The 26612-nt window shown below is 23.1% G+C and overlaps 2 protein-coding genes across 5 annotated transcripts in view; one reads left to right on the forward strand and one right to left on the reverse strand.

Moving 5' to 3' along the window:
• On the forward strand, positions 1–26062 carry LOC132927939 (tyrosine-protein phosphatase 99A-like). 4 transcript variants are annotated; one of them, XM_060992505.1, is made up of 15 exons: positions 1–613; positions 4143–4328; positions 6966–7255; positions 7331–7593; positions 7739–8043; positions 8810–9024; positions 10416–10541; positions 10602–10768; positions 10851–11139; positions 11206–11377; positions 11995–12125; positions 12192–12463; positions 12972–13107; positions 13170–13369; positions 25958–26062. In XM_060992505.1, exons 1-14 carry the CDS (start codon positions 502–504, stop codon positions 13356–13358), a joined length of 2853 nt encoding a protein of 950 aa, XP_060848488.1. In that variant the 5' UTR covers positions 1–501; the 3' UTR covers positions 13359–13369; positions 25958–26062. The 4 variants fall into 4 exon arrangements, with proteins under 4 accessions (XP_060848488.1, XP_060848487.1, XP_060848486.1 ...); XM_060992504.1 differs by lacking the exon at positions 25958–26062 and adding an exon at positions 17385–20619; XM_060992503.1 differs by lacking the exon at positions 25958–26062 and having other exon boundaries at positions 13170–20619.
• Positions 22545–26612, reverse strand: part of LOC132927941 (epidermal growth factor receptor kinase substrate 8-like) — a 19174-nt gene continuing 15106 nt past the window's right edge. Inside the window, exons 13-14 of the mRNA XM_060992507.1 lie at positions 26138–26320; positions 22545–24419 (exon numbers count right to left, since the gene is read on the reverse strand). Coding sequence (XP_060848490.1) covers positions 24276–24419; positions 26138–26320 — 327 coding nt within the window. The 3' untranslated portion in view covers positions 22545–24275. The remainder of the gene's footprint in view (positions 24420–26137; positions 26321–26612) is intronic.

Here is a 26612-nt window from a genome sequence, read left to right on the forward strand (position 1 = left end):
CTTGATAAACTGATAAGCTATCGTCGTAAACACTGCGGCGGTGTACGACGGTGTTTGTAACTATAATAATAATATTATAATATTATATGAACGGTATAATATTATTTGTCTACGATTAAACACTTCTACGTTCGCCAGCGATTACTACTGCATGGCCATTGGCCCCGTAAATCGTAAATAACAGTAGTAATAATAAATATTAAATAGTAATAGTTATAAGCGCGCGTCGCCCGGTTTCCTTGATGCATCAGATTGCCGACCCGTCGTCATCGTCGTCTGCGCTGCGCGGACCGCGTCGTGTGTCGTACGACTACTGCAATAGGAATAATGACGTGCTCGCCCGCGCCGTGCCTTCAGTCGGTCGTTAATCGGCGGATGCGATGAACGCGCCACCGTTACTAAAATCAAAAAGGCAGTGCAACAACGACGGTGCCATCGTGACGGTACGCCACGCCGCGTCGTGAACGCCCGCACATATCGTACACACATACCGTCCGGGAGATGTGGATAGCAACATGGTGTCTGGGCTTCGTCTTGTTCTCGTGTCCCAATTGCCTGTACGTTTGCGTCGGACGCGCAGCCGCCCAAAACATCACCAGCTGCGATCCACAGGGTAAGTCCACGACTGTCTGTATTCTACACCAACATCCACTTTCGACTTTATTGCCCTTTATAATTTATGTGAACAGTGTTCTGTTACACTCACAACTGGTGGCTCATACGCTTTGTCTGTTTGATATTAACCAGGCTACAATAACAGTTTATTGATTTTGCTAAGTAATTCTGTGGAAGTGTATGGACTCGTATGAGTTATGAGTACTTTTATCTGACTGAACTCTCTTAGAATACCAATGTACTTTACTTAACAAAGCAACATGTATATGCATCATTTTGATGAGGATTGCTGCATCAGTTTAAGTATTAAATTGTAACTATGGCAACTTAAGATGGTGATTACTTATTGTAGTATTAGGAGGGACCTCCTGTATCAATAAACAATTAAAGGCCAATTAACGAATACTAATATTTTCTGAAGCTTAAAAAAAGTTATTCACGCCATCTTAAATAACATAATATAATATAGTACCTACCTTATTTTCAAATATTTAGTTATAATAATACATGTTTACTTTATTTTAGTGAGCAATAGAATTATAGCCAACTCATATTTAGTACATATTTTTTAAATATTTTTTTTTTTAGTTCATATGACATATACCACTGACTTACTTATTTAAAAATTGCTTGATATAAGTCTATTAAGTTTTAAATATTAATTCATCCATATAACATGTTAAAAAAGTATTTGTGCATGATCATGACACATAATTATATACTGTAGTTAAAATGTTAATGTAACTGGATTGCCCTAGGCTAGGGGTCTTTAACCTTTTTATGCAGCGGGCCATGTATTATTTTTTAAAAATATTGTGGGCCGCATTTGTAGTAAAAACATATATATTATAAAAAAATTCCGTTTTTATTATTACAATTTTTATGATTTCATTTTTAATCACAAACTATTATTATTATTAAAACATGTATAGATAAACATTTTTTTTTTATTTTAGATTTTTTTTACTTATTGAAATTTAAAAGATTCATGCTAAATTTCAAATTATGACAAGGCAAGCCACGGGTCGAAGACCCCTGTCCTAGGCCCTATAGTAGGTGAGGTTCCCTTAAAAACAGAAATTAAATTGAAATGCTAGAAAGAGTCTGATGCTATAGAACTGTTTTTGTATTTTAAATATAATTATCAAATAATTTTTATCATAAATATAATTTAAATCTAAAAAAAAAAAATATTCAATGTAATAATATAGGTCCTGTAGTCCGTCAACTAGGAAATACCTTAGAATTCCTATAGCCTAGTCCCTGACCTAAATATGTCACTTTAAATAGGTACTATATGAGTATAGTAAGTATTTTTATTGCTAGTTAAAAGATTTCTATTTAATGTTACAATTGATACCTACACATAACATACCATTATTCATTAATATATTAAATTATTTAACTTAAGTCATCGTTTGTGATGGAATTAGAGACTAATACTAAAACATAAAATAGACATGATATATATTATGTAATAAAAATTATTAAATTATTATTTGGTAAAATAATATAGTATATTTATAATAGTAATTATTATAATGAATTAAAAACATTTTTGTTTTTACAAAAAAATAAAAAATATTAAAACATTTTAATATTGTTTAAAATATTTTCACATTGTATATTTTTTCATTAATTTGGCATTGCATTAAAATAAGTTGGATCCAAATAAAGTCTAACCAAACAACTGATTTATTTCCTTATTTTACTAGAATATCATATGCTCTATTTTCTCCTCGATTTTCTATTTTAAAAATCAAAACTTTACAATATTATTGTCCATATTAAATCTAAATACTAAAATCAATTTTTTAAGTTATATTGTGATGATCCTTTTAAGTACTTACATTTTTAAAAAAATTCTTATTTTTTGTTCTCGTTAACTAAGTGTTATTCTTATGTTATTGTATAGGATACAGTTCCGCAACTTATTTTTGGTCGGCTTTACATATAACAAAATTATGGCTCCCAATTATGTTACTAATGTTAAGTGCATTATATTTTTAACCCTCTTTTTCAACCACATATGAACAGAGAAGATTATAAATTAAATAATTTATGACAGTATGTTAATTTTTTCCAATCTTGACACAATATTACATTAATATATATTATACAGCAGTTTTATTTTAAAAAGTTTTTCTTTCTATATTTCATATTTGCAAAGTTATTTTTTAATTTGTCAAGATCTAGTTCATTTGATCTTGATCTTTAATAGGTATTAAGTTCACTTATATCAGTTAATTTTCCTTGTAAACTAATCTTTCGTAGACAGTTTTAATTAATTTCAATTTGGAGGATGGCCTTTTGGTAGTGGCGACAGTAAATAAGTCAAATATATAATACATACTCTTAGAATTTCACCATAAAGTAAAAATAAATCATTTTTATAAACAAAAAAATGACAATTCTTGAATTGTTCTCATTCTTGTCTGTTTATGACATCTAATTATCAGTAGATTTGTATTTATTAACCATTTAAAATTAATATGCACATATACATAATATGTTTTATTTATATGTGTTTTATAAATTTTATTTTTTTCTCATCCAATTTGTTATTATATTGTACAATAAAATATAAATTCTAATTCATCTAGGTCCACGAATGACTATTAAAAAATCTTAATTCATTTAACGCATCTGTACTAATAATAAATAAATAAATGCAAATTCAATCTATATGAAGCTTTAGCTTATTTTTTAAATTTAATTACTAGATTTGTAATAATATTAATAATAAAATAGTAAATGGTACATTTGAATTAAGCATGTGTCAGAAATTAGAACCACCTCTGCTTACATTTTTAGCGAGATTTTTAATTTTAAAAAAATGATTAATATTAATATTTTATAATATACTTACATAATAATACTTAAATATTTAATACATCATTGATTATTATTATAAATATTCATGTAGAAAATACTTGTATGTATAACTCCACATTAACAAAAAAAAATGTTAGTGGCATCTAAATATAGACTTAATTTTTGATAGTACAACTTGCATCAGCCCTTTTGCTTGGTAGGCCAGTATGAGTGGATATTTAGATAGTAGGTAGTACCAACTATATATTCGATTATTATAATTCAAATTATAATAATTATAAATATTGATTTGGTTTGAATAATTGTATATTCAATTATTCATTAAATCTAATACAAATGATAATTTTCAGATTAAAAAATCAATATTTAATAAGTTTATATCTAATTTAAAATAATAGAAAGATATTAAGCGCTCATGTTGAGTTTAATTGATTATGTCTATTACCTATATACTTTTGTTATATAAAAATTATAAATTATTACTTGTTATTAGGTACTGTTATATTAGTATATACTAGTATATTTAATACTTATATTTTTTGTATCTTTTATGATTAGTTATAAATTTCTTAATTATAATTTTATCAATGAAAATATTGTATTCGTATTTTTAAAATCTATTATTAAATACTTGATTATTTACTCAATAGCTTATAATCAACTATAATTGTATATATATTTTATTATTTTAGTAACCAAAAGCAAACCACAAAATTTAACTGTTACTAATGTAACCAGTCGATCAATAACAGTAACATGGCTCGCACCAAAAGATGGTGAGGATGGAATAACCAATTACAATCTTTATTATTCATATGACAATAACACATATGCAAAATTATTGACATATACACACATATACACAATTGTAGATCTCAGTAAGTATAAATCATATTTTGTAATATTTTGAACACATTATTTTTTATTTATAATTGAAAATGTTAATTTTATATTCTTCTAAAATTCAATTAATTAGTTAAACTTACTACTTTTTGAATATTATTCAATCTTCAGCATTTTATGTTATTTAGTTCTGAAATATCTTTCATTACTTTCATTCCCATCTTTCATTTCCTTTCATTTCTTTAGTTTATAATAAACTAAAATCATTGATGCATAATGTATTTATCAAAATTAAAGTATAAATTATTATTCATTTTTATTAAAATCAACAATTATTTAAAGTAATAGTGATAGTAATATAATAACATATCTTATTGTAAAATTAATTTAGCTGACTTAATATAGGAATTAATAATTATTATTATATTTTAGTCTTACAACGTGTTTTATAACGAATATATTATTTGCTACCTCATATTTCTAGTTTTTTATTTGTGTCAAGCAAAAATCCATAATTAAGTACAATACACATTAGATAATTTTGTATCAATATAATTTCAAAGAGATTTAGTCATTTTCAAACATTGAAATTTGTACAATAGTATTTTAAGGCATAAATTTATGTATCTCAATATATGGTTACTGATATTAGGATACTCTTCTTTTAAAATTGTAATTCTCTCACGATATTTTAAAAACACCTTATTCATTTCAGATTTTTACCAGTCTACATTTTTATAGTTTATTTACTTCTTCACAGATGTTATGACATGCAGGAACTAAACAATTTAAATCGAAAATATTAGCCTACAAATTATTAATTAATTGTCCTTCATTTTATAAAATATTTATCGATAAGAGGATCAAAATATCTTAATTTAAATTAAGATTAACAATAGAATTTTGATAAATGAAAGTCTTACTTTTTTATTCTTTTTAATTTTTAATAAAGCATTTTTATGTTGATGGATTCTGACTTGTTACTGTGTTTGGAATTTTTTGTCAATTGATACTTTGATGTCATAAATTTTACAATATAAAATCAATCCATTGATTTAAAATATATTTTCCATGAATTCTGTAACATATTTTTAACTTTTGGCATATTAAAATAATAGAATATTCAACAAAAAAATAAGTGAAAAAACGACAGTTGATACAAAATTTATAAAAAAATTTGATCTATGATCAATGGTTGGCAATTTTCTTGGACTTTCAGGCCACATTTACGAATTAAAAAGTTCTCGAGCCGGACAAAAATAAAAATTTTATATTCTTAAATTATTTACTATGAAAAAAAATACTGCTTAAAACTTTAAAATAATGAATTATAGAAAAGAAAAATTTTGTCATTTTAAAATTTAAAGCGAGCTGTTTATGATAGCGGCGGCCCGCGGGTTTCCGACCACTGCTATAGATAGTATAGGTTTTTTAATAAATGCTTAAGAGACTGTTATACCCGCATGTGTTGTCTCTGTCTTACTAATGTAGATCATCGCAAATTTTCGAGTAAATTTACCTATTATCAAATTTAAAGATAAGAATATTATCTAGAGCATCTCATTCACTTTTATTGATATCTTAATTTTTAAGTGAGTTATGGTTATGTAAAATATTAAAACTTTAAAATGCTCGTAACTCGCTTAAAAATTAAAATACCAAAAAAAGCCTAAGAGATGGCCTAGATAACATTATTACCTTTAAGTTTGATAACAGGTAAATTGACTCTAATATTAAAGCTAACATCACAAAATGTGTTCTGCAGAACAAAAATTTGCTATGATCTACATTAGTAAGACAGAGACAACACATGTGGTTATAACGTCCTTATAAAAGGATGTTATACACATCTAGTTTGTCTCTGTCTTATATTAACATAAAACGGTGAATTTGTATTCAATAGAACCAATTATGTGTTGTTAGCTTTAATATTAGAGTTACCTATCAATATTATCAATATTAAAGGTTAAAATATTATCTGTGGCATTAGCTTTATTTGATATTTTAATTTTAAAACTAGATCTGAGCATTTTTAATTTAAAATATTTATTATACTTTTAAAAGTTAAATTATCAAAATAATCAAATACTTTATCACAGATAATTTTCTTACCTTTAACTATGATAATAGAATAATTCATTCAAATATTTAAGCTAATACCACAAAAACAGAGACAGCTCATGCACATTGCATCCTTTTAATTATTTTATTCCTGACAAACATTTAATTTATATATCTATCAGCGTTAATGCAGTATACCTATTATAGGCAATATAATTTAAAACAAAATATAAAAAAAAAACATTTATGAGTAAAAAAGGCCAAAATTTAGCCATTAGCTTAGAAATTAAATGAAATATATTATTAAGTAAAAATTATTTTCCTATTGTTATTCAAAAAATAAAACATTAGTTTATTATTACAATCTTTTAATTTAAGACAAGTCCCTAGTTTAATACTTGTTTATTATTATTATTAACTAAATTTCCATTTTGATTATAAAGTTTAACATATTGTTAGTGCTTTAATTAAATTTCTTAATTTTTATGGTTATCTTCTAAAATATAATATAATAATGGTACTACAATACATTTTAAATAATATATATTTTTACTGTTACTTATTTCTATTTTTTTTTTTATTTACTTGGATTTTTACTTATATATTTCTAGAACCTTTCACTGAGTACCAAGTACACGTTGTGGCCAAATGTGGAAATCATATAAAAAGTGAATCTTCAGATACAATAATGCAATATACTGATGTTGATGGTCCAGGTCCACCAATTATTATAAATGCTACATGTGTACCAGGAACTAACGGCACATCTATTTTCTTACAATGGACTAAACCTCAACTATTTTATAGATCAGTAGATGAATATATTATATATGTTTCTTATGACACTGATTTTGTTAAAAAATTAAACTATTCTTTACCAAAAGACAGTAACAATTTAAATGTATGTAAAGTATTAAGAATAGTGTCGTAACATAATACTTGATTTGACTAACTGTGGATTATTATAATTTTTTAGCATTTTCAGTATGTTGTTCAAAACTTAACAGGTAATACCATGTATGAATTAAAAATAAATGGAGTAACAAATAGTTACCTTGGAAAAGATGTAATTGAAGGTAAAGCTTCAGAGCCTCGTTCAGTCTATTTACATAAAGATTGTGATAATGACAGTACTTTGAAAAATAATCATAATTTAATTGAAAATACAAAATCTCTTTTAATTGGCTTATGTTGCGTATTGGGATTACTTTTCATTGTGGCTGTTGTATTATTTTGGCAGTAAGTATTTTTTTGTTTTATATATAAATATATATGTATAAACATTACAATATAATATCTTACACTTTATCCTTTTTATCACCATAGCTAACAATATGTGTGATTCTTTACATGTAACACATAAAATAAATGTTTTGTACTATAGATGCCATCCTGTGTGTAGGGTATACTTTCATGCTGCTTATTATTATCTGGAGGATCCACCATTTGTGTCACATACTGTACCAACATTACCAAATTCTGATTGGTGGAAGCACAAACAAGAATCTCATGTTGTGACAGTGGATGGTTTTGCTAAGCATGTAGCTAATTTGCATGTTGATGGAGATATTGGTTTTAGCAAAGAATATGAAATAATTCAAGAAGAGTCCATGAATTTTGATTTTTCAACTGAGTCATCACAATTACCAGAAAATAAAACAAAAAACCGATATCTTAACATAGTTCCTTGTAAGTTAATAAATTATAATTCATCATGCTATTGTTATTTATGAATATATTTTGTACTGAAAGTTTAAAAATATTGATAAGAGAGTGCATAGTTGGTCTAAGACAGTAGGCCAACACATAAATTCTAATTATTCTTGTACAGAAATGTATAATATTACCAGATTAAAGAATTAAAAATATTTTATAGTTTTATTCAAAATATATTATTTTGATTATAATAAGTATAAAATGTTAACATAGCCATGCATTTTAGCTAGTGTGATTGTGTAGCCTTGGTTTTAATATTATCTGGTTAATGTTAGCATAGTGAAAATATTACATTTTTAATTCTGTGCCTCTCTATTTACAATAAAGACACAACATCAAATTACATTAGTATTTCATTATTTTTTAAGAAGATAATGAGCCTTTTTAAACAAGTTTAATTTTCAATTATAATACATTTTATCCTAGTAGTATATGGGTCAAATAGATGGGCATAGTATATAGATCTTAATTGAGTAGAATTTTAATTTTTGAACACTAGGCTAGCTCTGGAAGACTTATTTAGTTAGTAATTTAACTTAATTTTGTCAGGAGTGCCCTTGATTTAGGATTACACCTAAATATAAGTATACATAGTAAATATGTATAATATTATACAAAATGGATTTTAATTAAAAATCAACTAATACAAATTTATGCTAATTTTACTAACGTATGTTCATTTTTTTTTTTTTACTTTAAATATTATAATCAATAACTTCTATAACATTGTTATTTACAGATGATCATAGCAGAGTTAAACTTCATATTAATAATATGCCTGGAAGTCATTCTGATTATATAAATGCTAACTATATTGATGGTTTTGAAAAAGCTAATGCATACATTGGCACACAAGGACCATTACCATCAACAATTATTGATTTTTGGCAAATGATGTGGGAACAACATGTTCACGTTATTGTAATGATAACAAATTTAGTAGAACGTGGTCGGGTAATATATTTCAAGAATCATTATTATTAAAATTTGCAAATAAAATTATTTTTCATTTTTACAAATACTTAATTATTTTAATTATTAACTTAATTTATTACTTTACATGTTTTTTCTTTGTATTCTACAAGTGTTCTTTAACCAAAGTCAACTTATATATTGTAATAGACATTTCTTGAAGTTTGTTCCTTTATAAATAACTAGAACCTCCAAATTTAATTTCTACTTATTAAAAATATTATGTAATTATTTAACTTTAATTTTTATATCAGTTTTAAATAGATCAATTGAGGTTGTCAGTAAAGCTCTCTAAATTCTTAAGTTCAACTTCTAATCATACTTAAAAATGAATAATTCTTTTAATAATTTGTAATCTTAAAATCAAATCAAAATTGTATTCTGTATTACCCTCTTGCTATAATACTTCATATTTTACATTAGAAATTTTATACATTAGATTTTGATTACTGTAAAGAATGTGTACTATGTAATAATTTCTACTTTCTATATTCACATTGGGAAATATATTCTATATTTTATAAAATACCCTTTTATTTTATAATTTAAACAAACTTTTTTGCTCATGTGTCTTGCTTAAAAATTTCTTAAAGAAAACATGATTTTATATTGAAAAAATATAGTATATTATTTAATGTGTTATTTTGCATATTTACTTCTAAATAACTAATGTAGCTCTTGCATCATAAAATAAATTTACTAGTCAAGTTACCAAACATTATTTAAAAAGTAATTATTAACATGCTTAACATTACTAAACAGTGCCCAGTATTGCAAATTATATTTAAAAAAAAACAATAAAACAATTTATCACTATAAATTAATTAATAAATTTAATTGGTGTTTAATAAAGATTTATGTGAAGCTTTATTTTATATGTTTTCCAATTGTAAGTTTTGAATTTTTTTAGAAAAATACACAAGTAGGTAATATACTATTTAAATCTAAACTTTGTAAAGATATAAATAAATATATTAATATTAGCAAGATGAATAATAACTGTTGTTTAAATAGGAATTCAGTTTATTCAATTTATATCAAGATCGTCACTAAAATATTTTATTCTATATAATGCAATGTAAAGTGTAGAGGGTGCTATTACAAAAAAATAATTAATTAATAAATATATAAATTAACTTATATTTTTTTCATTAACAATAGCATGTTGTCTATAAATTCTTTATTATTTCATATTGTAATAGTTAGTAGTTTTATAGTACATAGATAATAGTATAATATATTAGTATATAGATAATTAAACAAGATTATTTCATTTTAATTCTTGATTAAATATCTTTTGACTAAAATACTTTTAATTCGTCAAAAAAGTCAAAAAAATTTAATAGACCTACTGTTTGTTTATTTTTTAATAGAGAAAGTGTGATTTATACTGGCCAAATGAAGGTATAGAAACATATGGATTTATTCAAGTTAAATTATTAAAAGAAGAACTTATGGCTATGTATACTGTTCGTACATTTCAAGTGCATCATACACGAGTAATATATTATGATAAGTATTTTCAAAATAAAAGATGTTTTAAAATGAAATGTTTTTAGGCTAAAAAGAAAAAAAATATGCCACTAGGTAGAACTATATATCAATATCATTATACTAACTGGCCTGATCATGGTACGCCAGATCATCCTTTGCCAATTTTAAGTTTTGTGGATAAATCAGCTGGAGCTAATCCACCTGACGCTGGTCCTATTGTTGTTCATTGCAGGTATGTTATTAAATAAATATTTTTTAAATTTAATTTCTAGTTAAAGTATTGATATACAATGATAATATAATTTGTTTTGTAGTGCTGGTGTTGGTAGAACTGGTACATATATTGTATTAGATACTATGTTAAAGCAAATTAAAAGTGAAAAAGAAGTGAATATATTTGATTTCTTAAAGCACATTAGACAGCAAAGGAATTTTTTAGTCCAAACTGAAGAACAATATATATTTATCCATGACGCTTTATTAGAAGCAATAAATTGTATGTATTCTAGTATTAATAGAAAAACCCTAGCAAGTTATCTTCAAACAGACTTAAACGATTGTAAAATTACATCATTTGCTTCAGATTTTGAAAAACATTATAAGGTATGAATAACATAAAATATATTTTTTTCTAATTATATTCAATAAATATTATTTATTATGTTTTAGATGATAACGTCATTTGTCCCACAAGAATATTTGTTACTTTCTGCAAATAAACCCTTTAATCGAAATAAAAATAGATCTCAAGAATTTGTTCCTGTAGAAAATTCTCGAGTACACTTGACACCAAAACCCGGAATTGAGGGAAGTGATTACATTAATGCATCATGGATAATTGGTAAGTATTTTACATGATACTAAAATAATTAAACATTGAATAAATCTGATTTTTAAATTGAGTATATTAATGTTAACTACTTTGGTTGGCATTCATTTTTATAAGCTTACAAAAATATTTAATGTATTATGTTATGTTAGTTTTCTCTGTTTATGTGTATAAACCCTAAATTTTATTAAAATTAACTCAAAAACTACTAAAAAAATAGTTTAAAAACTATTTCTAGATATATGTTTATAGGCATATGTTTGACTTTTACCATGATAGTTTATAAAGGTATAATTAATAATTCGTAGTAGTCAAATTAAATTTTTTTATTATTTAAATATTTATTTCTGATATGAATTATAATTTATAAAGATCGTTTTTGATGGTGTTTCTCTCTTATAGTGTTAAAAAAAAAGACAGTTTATCTCTAAACTAGGCATGGTAGAAACATACAGGTGTATAAAACCAAATTCTAAACTAATGACCTAACTAAGCCTTTGGGCTACTCACAGTCACATGTATAAAAAAATGTGCAAAAAAATTATAAATTTCAATATAAATTATGATCATAACAAATATTTCTAATATAAAATTGTACAACCTAAATATGACATTATATATATTTTCAGGGTTTAAACGTCTAGGAGAATTTATTGTCACACAACATCCTCTTCAAAATACAGTTTTAGATTTTTGGCAAATGCTCTGGGATCACAATGCACAGACTGTAGTAATATTAACTGATATGAGTGAAGACACGGTTTGTTATATTTACTTTAATAATTTAAAACTAACTAAAAAATATAATTTTATTTTTAACATATAGGAATCACTTGTTAAATTTTGGCCTGTGGACTCGGATACAACATTAGATAGTGATAATTTTAAAGTTAAAAGTGTTCAAGAAGACAAAATAGGAGATGATTATGAAACAAGAGATCTTGTCATTCAATCTGTACAAGATGATTTTATGCTTCCAGTTAGATTAATTCACAGTAAATATTCTGTCAGAGAATTATCTTCATTGATTAAATTATTAGAAATTGTGCAAATGTGGCATTTAGAATACCAAAATGGCCCTATTGTTGTAGTAGATAAGTGAGTATTTCTTTGTCTTAAATTTATAAAAATATAAAATAGTAGTAATACAAAATACCATTAAAAATTTAGATGTATGATTATATTTTATATTTTCAGTTGTATAAAAATTTATAAGTAAATAGCAGCATGCTATTGATAGCAACATTTATAAAAGTATTTTTTCTAATGTTACTCTAAAACATACTAATTTACAGTACATAATAATATACTATAAAAAGTATCATAAAAAATATTAATAATATACAGATTATATTGGCTTACTTTCAATGATACTTAAAATAATTAAGTGTTAAATAAAAATTTAATCATATTGTTAACTCTTAATATTTAAAGGTTATATTTAAGTTATATTATATTTGGGTTATATTTTAAGGTAATATTTTACAATTCAAGATAATTATTTAAATTTTTTAAATTTTGGAATTAAAAATATTTATTTGATACCGTAATTAATAAGTAAAATTTTTAAATGTAATTAGCTAATTTAAGATTAACTTTATTGTAGATTTGGTGGAACAGAAGCAGCAATATTTTGTTGTTTAACAACTATTGGTAAACAACTACAACATGAAAATGTAGGCGATATTTCATTATATGCTAAACTTTATCATAATCAAAGACCAGGCATTTGGAAGGATATAGTAAGTTAAATTTTAAAAGCCATTATATTTAAGTATACTTTTAATTTATTTATTTTTAACAGGAAAATTATTTATTATTATATCGAGCTTTAGAACTTATGTCTGGAGGAAGTTGTTTTAATGTATTACCATCAAGTTCAATTACCAGTATAAATAATGTGGCAAATGGTAGTCACAATTCACTAACTTTACCTAATGGAAATGCTCTTTCACCAAATAAACAAAATGGAGTATTAATTTCTCAATCGTAATTTATGAACCAGTATGTAGTAGTATAAAAGTAGCTGTTAAGTAGTTTGACTAATTACTCAATAACCGTTTTGGTACATTATCTAAGTCTATTAGTATCCTCAATTTTTTTTAAATTGTATGTTTAAATTGATTAGTACATTTATGTTATAACTAACCTTCTGTTAATTTATCTGAATTTAAAATACAAACAATTTTAGTAATATAAGAAATGAAGAAAATATTTATTAAAATTCACATAAATTAATAATTATAATAGTAAATTATAAAAATTAATTATCATCAACATTTTTTTAGTTTACAATTTTTAAAAATAACATACTATTTTTAGTTTATAATTGCAATATATTTAATAAGGCACTTAACTACTGATTTACCTGTATATTTGCAAGCTTCTTGATACAAACTACACCAAAAATATTAATATTAATGACTATTCTTACACTATAATTTAACACAAAGTATCTATAAAACATTTCACAAATACCTTCTTCATTAAAAATATTGATCATCTCATTATTACTGTAAATTTTGTTTTTATGTTGATTAAATTTATCTTCTGATGTGTAGGTTATTTTTCCATTAAAATCTTTCAACTATTAAAATACCCTTTTCTGTCATTGCTGTTACTGTTTTGAATCGTCAATATTATTGGATTGTTATACAAGGTTTCAATAAATTTAAGTAATATTATGCATTTGACAGATAAATAATTTTTTTTTTTTATGTAATACTATTTATAATAATAATACTGTTCTAACGGTTCATTATTGAATTTTCATATTATTTTATTAATCTTCAAACACTTGGTACTTGAAATCCGAGATAGTTATTGTAATATATCTTATTCACACATCTTGGGCTTGAAAAAAAATAGTCTTGTCAATTAACTATTTCATTTAAATCTTGTTTGTTTAATGCTTAGTAGATTATATTATCGATCCAATTAACTTCCAAATCTTTTTTTATTTTATTATTTGTATGACAGAATTATACTATTAAATGTTTGTGATCAATTTGGTATTATTGTATATGTTCTTATAAATAATATTTGTGTTTGTAAATAAATTATTTATTTTTATGTTTTTGTTGAGCTAAACCTGATAATTGTATAGACTAATATAATTATATGTGTAAACAATTTATACCTCAATATACTATATAGGAAAACATTTTTCTGTGGCGGCCTTTTTCATGAATTTGTCTTAAATTTTTATGTATAAAGGTGCATACATTTAACTCAAGTCACTATTAAGTTTTTGAAAATGATTTTTACTTACAAAGTTTTAAGTTGTTAAAAAACAATATTTTTCTATTTGTTTGTTATCTTCTTTTAATGTTATACTTATTATAATACAACATGGGCTGTTAATTTTTTAATCTAAAATAGAGTATTTTTTGAAGTAATTCAATGTATAAAAATTGAATATTTGACAAGTTGTTTATGAGATCTATATTTAAATTTAGGTGAGCGAGGCAGGATGGTATCAGAGGTACCCAACAAAGGTTCTTTGTTCATCTAAACTTTAAATACTTAAAAGTATTATAAATAATAAACTACTGATCTGAAATTTGATTTTTGTAGATGGAAATTCTCCAAATAATGCTTTAAAATAAAAAAAGCCTAGAATTGATAATGATAAAAAAAAATAGTAAAAAATATAATTGTTTCCAAAAATATAGTTTCTTAACAACTTAAAATTATGTAAAAGAATTATTTTCAAAACATTTTTTTTTTAAATAATAAATTTTGCGTTAAATGAATCAGCCTATATCTTAACAAAAATGTTGATATGGTGGCTTATATATTTTTTTAAATTTTTCTATTTATACTAAAATTTATAATACCTAATTATTATAATATTTTATTTGAAATATTTAGATTAGGTAAGAATATAGTTGGATAAACATAATAACACTCAAGAATCTTATTGTTACCTTCTGTAGTTGCCAATGTATAATTGATTATCAAAAGCAAATATTTCTTATATTTCTATATTATGTAAATTTTACTATGAATTCAATATTACAAGTGCAAATTCACAATCGTATATACAATTTTACCCATTCAGTTAATTAATATTGACACTTAGTATGTTTTAATAATTTATATAAATTGTGGTCATTATTCCAATTTCTTAAGTAATCTAACCAATTATTTTGATTAAATTATTGCACAATTAATTAATTAAATTATTATTATTTGATGAGACCATATATTAATATAATATTATGTCTACACTAAAGTTTAATTATTACTGTTTTCCACGTATAACCCCTATCAATAGCCTATTTAAATTAAAATTTATTATTTTTCCTCTGTAAATATTTTAAACAATTAAAAACTATTATTGTAAACTAGACATATCTAATTATTCTTAATAATAAAAATAATATTGTAAGACAATTGGGTATTTATAAAAAACATTATTTAATTCAGTTTTCAAATATTTCTTTACTAGTTATAAAAAGCCATTATTACTACTTAAGTATATACATTTAAAACAAAAAATATACAATTGTTTTGCACAGTTAAATTAAAATTATTAAGTGTATTTAATATTCATAAGTTGCATTTCAGTTACTATTAATTTATGTAAAATGTACCTTGGACTTGAAAAATTTTCAAATATTTTCATATGGTATACATTTATATGTAATATTATAATTCTTCCAAGACTTAAAAGCACTAATAAAGGCCGCCTGAAAGCATTTATTATTTTTCCATACTGCTATTACATTTTAATTTATTTGATGTTCTAACTTCTAAAAATATTGTACATATACTATCATTCTATTAGCAAAATACAATTTTCTTTTTAATAGGAAAATAAATATTTTTCATACATTATTTTACTTTTTGACGTTTATAACCTACTTAATTTTAATAAACAATAACATATAACACACCAACATATTTCTCTTAATCGTTTTTAAATACTCAATTTGAAATGATTTAATCTACCTACTTCTTTAATATACATCAACCAATTAATTATCATAACATTTCAGTTGTTTTTAATATGAGACAAACTCTGATTTAACCAATTATTATTAAAAAAATTTTATCAATTGTATTTATTATTAGTATATCAGTGTTATTGTACATATTACATTGCAATAATAAAACTAAAAGAATACCTATAAAATATTTATTCTATATATTTATATATAATATAGTTTAAATAGTATCAATAGTTATAAAATATAATAATGATATTTGTTTATTCTAACTTGTTTTAAATTCTTCAATAGTATACTATTTTTTCAGTATGTTATTTAAATAATAAATGATAAAATAATCATCAGCATATTATTTTCCTTTGTTAAATTATAGACCCAATGAATATTTAATCAAAATACACGACTATACAATTTTTTTAATTTTTTAAAATAAAGTAACTAAATCTATTAAAATAATTACATATTTCTGTATGATGATACTTAATTTTTTTATATCAATGATAAAAAATCGCTCAATCGTTTCAAATATTATTATTATTTTTTTTTTTTACTTCAAATTTTCAGTCAGATTAAATTTTTTATCAATTTGTTTAAATAATAATTATATAGTTATATTTTAATTTTGTAATAAGCTTAAAATTGTCAAAATAATTATTTCAAATTGATCAACCCATTTTTAATTGTTTCCATTAAATCCTAACATTATGTTTATTATTTTAAAATGATCAAATCTTGTACGAATTGTTGTTTTTATTTTTTAATTAGTTTCTTGACAATTATCAAAAGTGAAAAATTTATCTTGACAATTATTTTGCATAGAATTTAAATTTTATTTTCAAAATTCAAATTAGATCCAGTTCATTTTTTATTCAGTCAGAGAAATGTAGTTAAATATTATAGAAATTAATGTGCTTATCATTTTTAAAAATATTAAATAACATATAAATTAAAATCAATTAAATTTACAGTTAATTAATATTGATCATTAGTTCATACATAGATTAAATAAAATTATAAATACACAACCTTAATACAATAATTTATTGCTCATTATTTTAATTTAGGTTTTACTCAATAGTAATGCATGGTGGCAGGCGTCAGTGAGAAATAAGTATTTAATCATCTCTTGTCTCCATGCGCCACTAGTGAGTCAAATCCAAATTAAAATAATAAGCATTCAATTATTGCATTGACGTTGCGTGTCTATAGTATTATTTAGTCTATGGTTCATATAACTAAAATCTTAAAATATTAAGTTGTTATTCTTACAATATCAACTATAATTTTTTTTAAATAAAAAAAAACATTGCATGTATGAACCATAATATATTTATTGTAATTACAGTTTTATATTTAGATTTTTTAGTTTTATTATTATTACGGTTCAAAATTGTATGTTTAGACCCTCGAGGTTCCTATATTATACAACATTTATAGATTGAAATACAAATCAGAAATTGTAGTGCCATAATTTAACATTTTCATGTATATTAATCCTGTCAATTTATAATGTTAATGGATAAAAAAATTATTTATTTAATTTACATTTGCAATGAACAAACAACAATAAATAATTAAATACTTAAACAAACATTATGGCAACATCAAAACACACTTAATTGATCCTTAAAGCTTATGTATTTTAGTACTTTTAATTACTGCACAATCTAGATTTAGTTTTATGCTGCACCATATTTATACACCCATTTATGTCTAACACTACTGATTTATTATGTAACATCTTAGAATTATAATAACATTATACATTAATGTGTATTTTAGTTTAATACTAGTCAATAATTAAAAAAAAATGTAGTTGAGAATTGTATTAGATGTTTTAAATGTTAATAAATATTTATTAAGACTGTTTTATACCATGTATTAAAACAAATTTTTTTTTAATTTAATATTCATATTAAAAAAAATGCATGATAAACACATATTTGGTTTATGATACACATAGTAGAAATTAACTTAATACGTTTTCTAAATTAGAGATAGAAGACTGGAGACACTTAGAGAATGGCTACAAATATTAAGAGTTAAAAGGTTTTTTCAGATGAATAAAGCATTAAAAAAATATATATTAAATTGATAAAACCTTATTAAATTAAAGTAAACTAAAATTAAATCAAAGAATTTAATGACTGGTTTATTATGCATTTTAGTTGTTTATGATAATGACCTTAATATAACAACATTTGTAAAAGAAATATTATATATTTATTATTATTTATTGTATAGAGGTCTTAACCGAAGGCTTCTATTTCTTTTTAGAACGTATCAATGTATGGCATTCTTGCATAATGTTTAAATATTTAAAAAAAAAATGTATATATGTATAGTTTTTTCAGAATATTTGATAACCTCTCATATTTACAAACTCTACGTATAATATTTAAAAACTTCCAATCTACGCTATACACATTTACATCTAAATCGGTAAAACTTAATTTTAATTTCACTACCTATTTATAATTGTTCCCTAACGGTCCATTGTATAAATTTACCATTATGTTTAATGTCTTTATTTACTAGTCTTATATGTATGGCCTAATTTATATTTATTATTATTATTTTCCTATTTATCGGGGTGATTTGAAAAATCCTTCAAGTTCCATATAATTAATTTATACTTATTTTAGAGTAAGTAAATATATTTAAGTATAACAGTGCCTTTTTATATTGTTTATTGATTTTTCAATGCTTAAAATTTCTAACCATTTTCATCTAAACTTCAGGTGTATATAGTCAAGCTAATTACAGCTGCATATTTTAGTTTCATAGAATTACCTATGTCTATTCTAAACATTTATTAAATTGTTGGTTTTCAAGTTTACCGTTTAAACAATTATTTAATAAACTGTGTATTACTATTTGGAGTTTTGTAAGTTTAAATTTTTTAAATAATGATTGGCAAATCATTGAGTAAGAAACATTAAAATGTTGATTTTGCTCAATCAAATTTTGTATTTTTTTATATTTTCTATCCCTTACCTACTCTTTGTCAGTAAATTGTGCCAAAATTTAATTATTGTATGTCAGTGTTGACTGTCTTATAAAAAACGAATTTTGTTTTAATGTTTTGAAGTCTGATTAAATAGTATAGATGTAGTTATGTAGACGCTATATATGAATAATATTATTTTTGGTCATTTTTCTGACTATTTCAATTGTAAAAGTTAACAAAGTATTACTTTCTGGTTTATTGTGATTATTTTCCACTCCATGTTTTAAGGAGAATTACATTTTTTTTTTTGTAACTATTTGAATTAAATTCAGTCCCCCTTGAATCAATATTATTTTTATAGAATAAAATACTTAATAATTATTGTTTATTTATTAGTTACCTAATTTATTGTATACACATTTTAGTAAATAAAATACACATAATTTTGTTCATTCTAATTATTGAGAAAAAATTAGTATGTATAGAAAACTAGTCAAAATTAAAAAAAAAAAAATGCTTTGTTTTCTACTGGTTTTTTTTTTAAGTTATTTTTGTTGTAAAATTTGTCTAAAATACCGAAAAATAATATAATAATCTTAATTCTTTTCATTTTTATAAATATAAACTGAATTGTATAGCTGTCATTAAATAAATTGTATTATTAATATAAATTTACCATGAAATATACTTGTTAACTCTATAAACTAAATTATTATCTTATAAAACAACATCACATATTGATAACTTAGTAAAGTATATGGAAAAGCTAAAAAAACCTTTGTGAAGAAATTTTTGACCTGTTGATTAAAGCTTTTCATTCGTATTATAGAATTATTGTTACACACACACACACACACACACACACACACACACACACACACACACACACACACACACACACACACACACTCATACTCACAATTTATTAATAATTTATAAGTTTACAAATGTTCATAATGGAATAAATGTCCACTTTGAAAACCAAATTGCATTGGTATGATTAATGCTATAGTATTTTTCATGTACCAATATTTTTATTGTCCAAAAATATACTTACCACATCTGCATGTTTTCTTTAATACAATTTTTTTATTTAATATTTATGTTATTTACCTGTACCTATTTTGAACAAAATTATTATTATATGTACTTGTGAAGATGTACTATAGACAATATAATATAATAGTTTAATACTATAATAAACCATAGGATAGTTTAAATAGTTAAAATAAAATATGTAATTCATTTGTATACAATACATTTCTAAGTTACATCATAAATTGTAATAACAACTTTATTTTATTCACACAATAACAAATGAAAAATAAATTTTATATTTGTACGCCTTATTTATTGTTCAAAAATTTATTTTAAATTGTGTATATTCTAAGTACTGGCATCACGTAAGTAGGAAGTGGCAGGATGTTTTTCCTTGATATAGTGTAAGTGAACCTAAACAAATGTGAATAATAAGCTCACAGTGATCATTGATCAGATTTATAATCTCTTCAAAAAAACATTATTTAAAGCAGTATAAAAACTTGTCAAATGTCATTTTTATGGATTGGAAATTAAATATAGTTGTGGTTCAAAAAATACTTTGCCAAAAAAAAAAAGATAAAAAGCTAGTATCAATTATATAAATTACGAAAAACAATAAAAAAAATATATTATTAGGTAGTCCACTAATAAAAAAAATTTAGGTAACATTTTTTAATATGTACATGTAGTTCTTAACTATGTTACCATAAAGACCAAATTAATATTGTTTATGTCATCAATTTCAAAACCGCATTCAAACTACATTTAGAATGTTGAATAAGCATATATAAATTTTATTTTTATACATTATACGACAGGCTTAAATTATTTGAACGGCGTTGCACTCTACTGAACATAAATTGATAAAATTTTACAAACAAACAAAGCAGATCAAAGAATCTCTAAGTACCTACTAGACGTCTATACAATGGTGTCGGTAATATTTGTCCTATACAAACCAAGTTCAATCAAATGATCAATGGCGAAACTGCTTTACTCGTTTTTTTCGCTCTCCATTGAGTGACTTACAGTTTGAAGCTATTATTTGAAAAATCTAATGAAATTACATTAATTACCTATTGAAATTTCCATAATTTTTGGTGGAGATAACAGGTATATATTTAGATTTGAAATCAACTCATCGGTTCAAAAAGAAAATACCTACCTAACCATTTTCTACGCATTGCATCCAATGACCGACTTGTTATTGTAGTGGACGATACACAGTGTTATCCGATGAAACTGGTCGGTGGTCTGGGTAATCTCTTTAGAACGGATAATTTTTGGGAATTTCAACTCGCTTTGTTTACAACAAAACAATTTTAGTAGGTATTACAATTGAGCACGTTCTTTTAAATTATGTATTGGCAGTGGCACAGTGATGTATTGATTTTAAATAGATGTTTTTATATGTTTTTACATTTATATGTAGAAAAAATGATTTAATTTTCAACTTTGGCAATGTTTTCTAGTAGGAAATTGGATTTAGCTGGTAGTTTAGAGAGGTCGAAGTGTCTAGTTTTTTTCAAAATAATCAAAAAAAAAACTATAGATAAGCTAGAACATTGGAATTTATTTTTTTTATGCCACTCAAAAACAAATGACCATGTTATAGATATTTGAATTTTTCATCAATTGTTTTTATTAAAATTTTCTATGTATGATAAAAATAAATAATAAAAAAAGATAAAAATGCAAACAAAAATAAATCTTATGCTCACGTTTTGCAGGTAATACAATTGAATTTCAACAATTTTTTAAAAAACAAACAAAGGTAATTTAAAGATATTTTTTAAATTTAAATTATTATTTTTTAAACCATTAATGCAAATACTGTAAATAGAAAAAACACTTCTAATGTTCATGAATTCAGTTTAAAATGTTCTCCAGACTCCAGAGACTTTCTAGATATTTTTTTTATGGTAATTTTTCTTTGACTTAATTTCCCACTACCTTGTGTAGCAACTATCAAGAAATATTATTAAAACATAAATTAGTTATACAAATGATAAATCATAATAAATTAAGTGTTGATTCGATATTTTCAATTTAAACTATCAAGGTAGTATTATAGGTAAGTACTTCAAAATACATAAAAAATATAATAATTAAAAATAAACATAATATAAATATTTTTTGTTTCCCAAATGAAGTGACTGTATAGGAAGTTAGGAATAAAATAATTAAACATTTTGTTTATAAAAAGTAAAAACATACAAATTGGCAAAAAATATAAAAAAATAAAATATGGGGTTTATATTTGTAAGCAATTTTTTATTGTACATACAATATTTATATGTTATATGTTATCTATGAGTACGCCGAGTATACATTTAAATAGAACTTTAAGAAATTGTTTATACAGGAGACCAGAACAATTAATTGACAAGTTGTAACTTTAAAGTTATACCTAAAAAAATTAAGTTCTCATCTGTCTTAATAATATAGATACGTATTATTGTGTTAAGAATACCAAGTAACAGGGAAGTGATGAAGTAATGACACATGTAAAAGAAATCTAATAAATAATAAGAAGACCATGACATTTATTACTTCATTGTACAAGTTATATTAATCTCTTTGGTATTTTTTATATAAAAAAAAAAACAATATTGAATTATTTTCATTTGATTGGTTCAATAAACGTAAATGACAAAATAAAAGTTTCAATATTTTTTTCATGCAATGTTAAAAATGCTTAATTTTCTAATTTTACATAATGTTTGTTATAACCATGACCTACATATAATATAAAATACACATTTAATATATAGGTTACCTGTTGATATATTTTGAAGTATATATAGTATTTAAATTAAAAATAATATAAAAAGTTTATATATATAACATACGTATACATAACAAAAATAAAACATTTGAATTTGTTCTAATAACAATATTATGTATATAATTCACTATGATAAAGTTAAGTAGGTACAATTGGATGCTAAAATAATAATTATATTTATTTATTTATTTTATACATTTTTAATGTTAAATATTAAAAGAATATATTTAATATTTTGTAGGCATATTAATAATAAAATAATTCGCTAACATATTGATGCCTACATTGCATGTTTACAGTTGTAAATATTATATAATACTATTATATATTAAGTTATAATAATGAAATATTATTAATTTACGTGCTTTCTTTAACAACTTAATTAGACTTAAAATCGTATTTAAATATATATAAAAGAAGTATTTAAATACCCAAAACTAAATGACAAAAGTAGTTATATAAAATATGTCAGAAATAAATGTAAAAAATCATATTATACAAAATATAATAACTTTATTGGAAAATAATATTGTTTTTAAGTAATTGAATGGTTTTCAATCAATTTTAATTGGTAAAATTAGTAAAAAATGATTAAATTATATTTAAATATATTATTGTTAAAGGTAATAATTTTAAATTTTTGAATAATAATATTGTTTAATGAATTAATTAAATATGTTATAATACGTTATAGACTATGTTTAAAAAAAATGTACGTTATTTATTTACATTAAATGTTGTAGGACAATAAAATGATATACATAATGCTTTTTACATTTTCAATACTAAAATAATTTTTCCTATTACAATATAATAAAGTCAATAAATATATTATTTTTTTATGTATTTCCAAGATTAAAAAGAAAATCAAACCCCTATAATGCTATGATACAATTTTTGTATTTAAAATGTAAAGTACCAAAAAAATGAAAATGATTTAATGGATTAATTATTAAGAATAGTATAAATGTATACAAGACAACAAAATTGATTAAAAACATAAACTCAACAATTTTAAAAATCATCAAAATGTCTTAACAACTAGAATTTGCAATATGATATATTCACAAAACAAATTTGATAACAAATAAAAACAAAAAAAATGATCCTTCAAAATAAAAATATAATATAGATTATGTCAATCAAGGTTTATTGATGTAAATATTTTTCTTTTTATTAAAAATAACGGAATTCTCCCTTTTTACCAATTCGTTCTTTTCGTACCCAATCAGCCGGTGCTGGAACTGGTGGTTGTACAGAAGTACTTCTGGATGGATCAGAACTCATGCTTTGATCAACAAATTCACTCTTTATAGACTCCTATAAAGAAATATTAATTATATAGTTACAACAAATAATTTAGTAATATAAAGTATCTTATATTTATAATATTTCAAACAATTCAAACTATGAAATTCCTAAACCAAGAAGCTCTAAACAGACAAATTTCAAAAACTAATTAAATCTGGAAATTATTATTGTTGTACAGAAATTGTACAATGTTGGTAAATAATACTGCCAATTAAAACAAATTTAAAGAAAATCAATAAAAGATGATTAGTATACCAATTTAAGAACCATGATATATCTATCTATTACATAAAGATATCTCTATAGACTAAATATAAAAACTTTAATTATAGATTATGAACCAAAATTATAAATCATAATTGATTGTAAATTAATATAACTGAACTTTTTTATAAATAATGTGTACTTACTTAAATTTTAATAAGTACATATTTTGGGTTATATTTATGAACAGGTATCGGAACTTAATGCATTTGCATATTTCTTAGAAAACTGCATATTAAAAATCTGATTCAATACATATTAGTTTCATTTAGTACATGCAATTTAAATACAACAATATTGATGTTGCATATTTTTGCATATTTGGCCAAGCTTTCATGAATTTGTATATTTAAAGATTTTAAGCATATTAATACATATTATATTAGTAAATCATTAATATAAAGAATTTTAAAATAAAGAGCTGCCATACATCATTGAATCGTCCATATTTTGAATTACGCTATACTGATAATTTATTGCAATTTAACAGTATAGTATATGTGTAGGGGACTCTTTATTTTATAGCTGTGTATACGACAAATGGTTGTAGAACTAATTAATTGAAAAATGTTTCAAGATCTACAAATGAAAAAAAAATTATACCTACATTTTTTTAATTTTTTTTCTTCTTTAGTCAAAATCAATGTCATATTTTGAGGCCTCTACCCTTAAATCCAGGATTGAATACAATACTTACTTTAAAATGTGTCAATAAACTAATACAAACATTAAATATATACTAAGTCAGCTTAACAAAGCTCAAAGATTAATTATACAATTTAGCGTGAAAAATATAAATGAATCTTTTTTTTATATAATTGATTAATTTGGACATTGCAAGTAACTAAGTAAGTAATGTAATATCTAGTACCAAGTGTATTATATAGAATGATCATTGTGTCATTTAATTTTTTTTCATAAACAAATTAATTTAATATAAATATTACGAGTTATGGCTGAACAGTGTTTAGTAACCAGATTCATTAAATTAAACTATCCAATAAAACAGAAAGATTTAGAAATAAATTAGTACATAATAAATACAACAAATTAATTTCAAAATGTCAATGTAAGTTTGTAAAATTATTAATCAGAACAATTATTACATGTGTAACTGGAATTAGTCATATATATTTTTTTTTTAATAATTAGTCATTTTTTAAGTTTATTCCTGTATAAATACATGTTTTTAAAAAAAAATAACTGCATATTGTACTACATTATAATATTACATATTTAAGCTTTTTTTTTATTATATATGCATATATTTCATTATTTTTTAGCGCATTAAGTTCCGACCTTGTTTATGAACAAATAATACCTATACCTACCAAGATATAAACCAAATGTTAACAAGTTATCATGAATCATAGCGATATGCAATTGTAATTTATGCAAACCTAATATTCATAAGGTATTATAACAGGTATTTATAACATTTTTGAGCAGCAAAAGTTACTTACTTGTGTGTAATTTTGTGATTGCGAAGCTGATCTTTTATCATACCCTTTAGCATACACTGGATTTGTAAATATATCGTTTGAGTCCAGCATTGGATTAAATGGTGTAACAATGGTATGAGGTACATGAGCCACTTGTGAACGGTTATTTCGAGCTTTCCACCATTTTCTACTATCGTCCAAAATCTAAAGTTAATGAAAAAGTAAAACTTACATGAATATTTAATACAATCAACATCAGATAAAAGGAAATTGTTTTAAATAGAAAATACATTTTTAACATATTCATATTCTTAAAACGTAAAAAGAATGCTACACACTTTTAAATTTTTTGTAAAAATTGTTTCACGTGAACAATATTTTCTGTGCAGAATCCATATTGATTAATTTTTTCATACTTACATAACTTTTTTTGTATTAATAATATGATACAAACTACAATACAGAAAATTTTGCTTATTTTTTAAAAACAATTTTT

Source organism: Rhopalosiphum padi, chromosome 3, assembly GCF_020882245.1.
Source record: "Rhopalosiphum padi isolate XX-2018 chromosome 3, ASM2088224v1, whole genome shotgun sequence".
Lineage (NCBI taxonomy): Eukaryota > Metazoa > Arthropoda > Insecta > Hemiptera > Aphididae > Rhopalosiphum > Rhopalosiphum padi.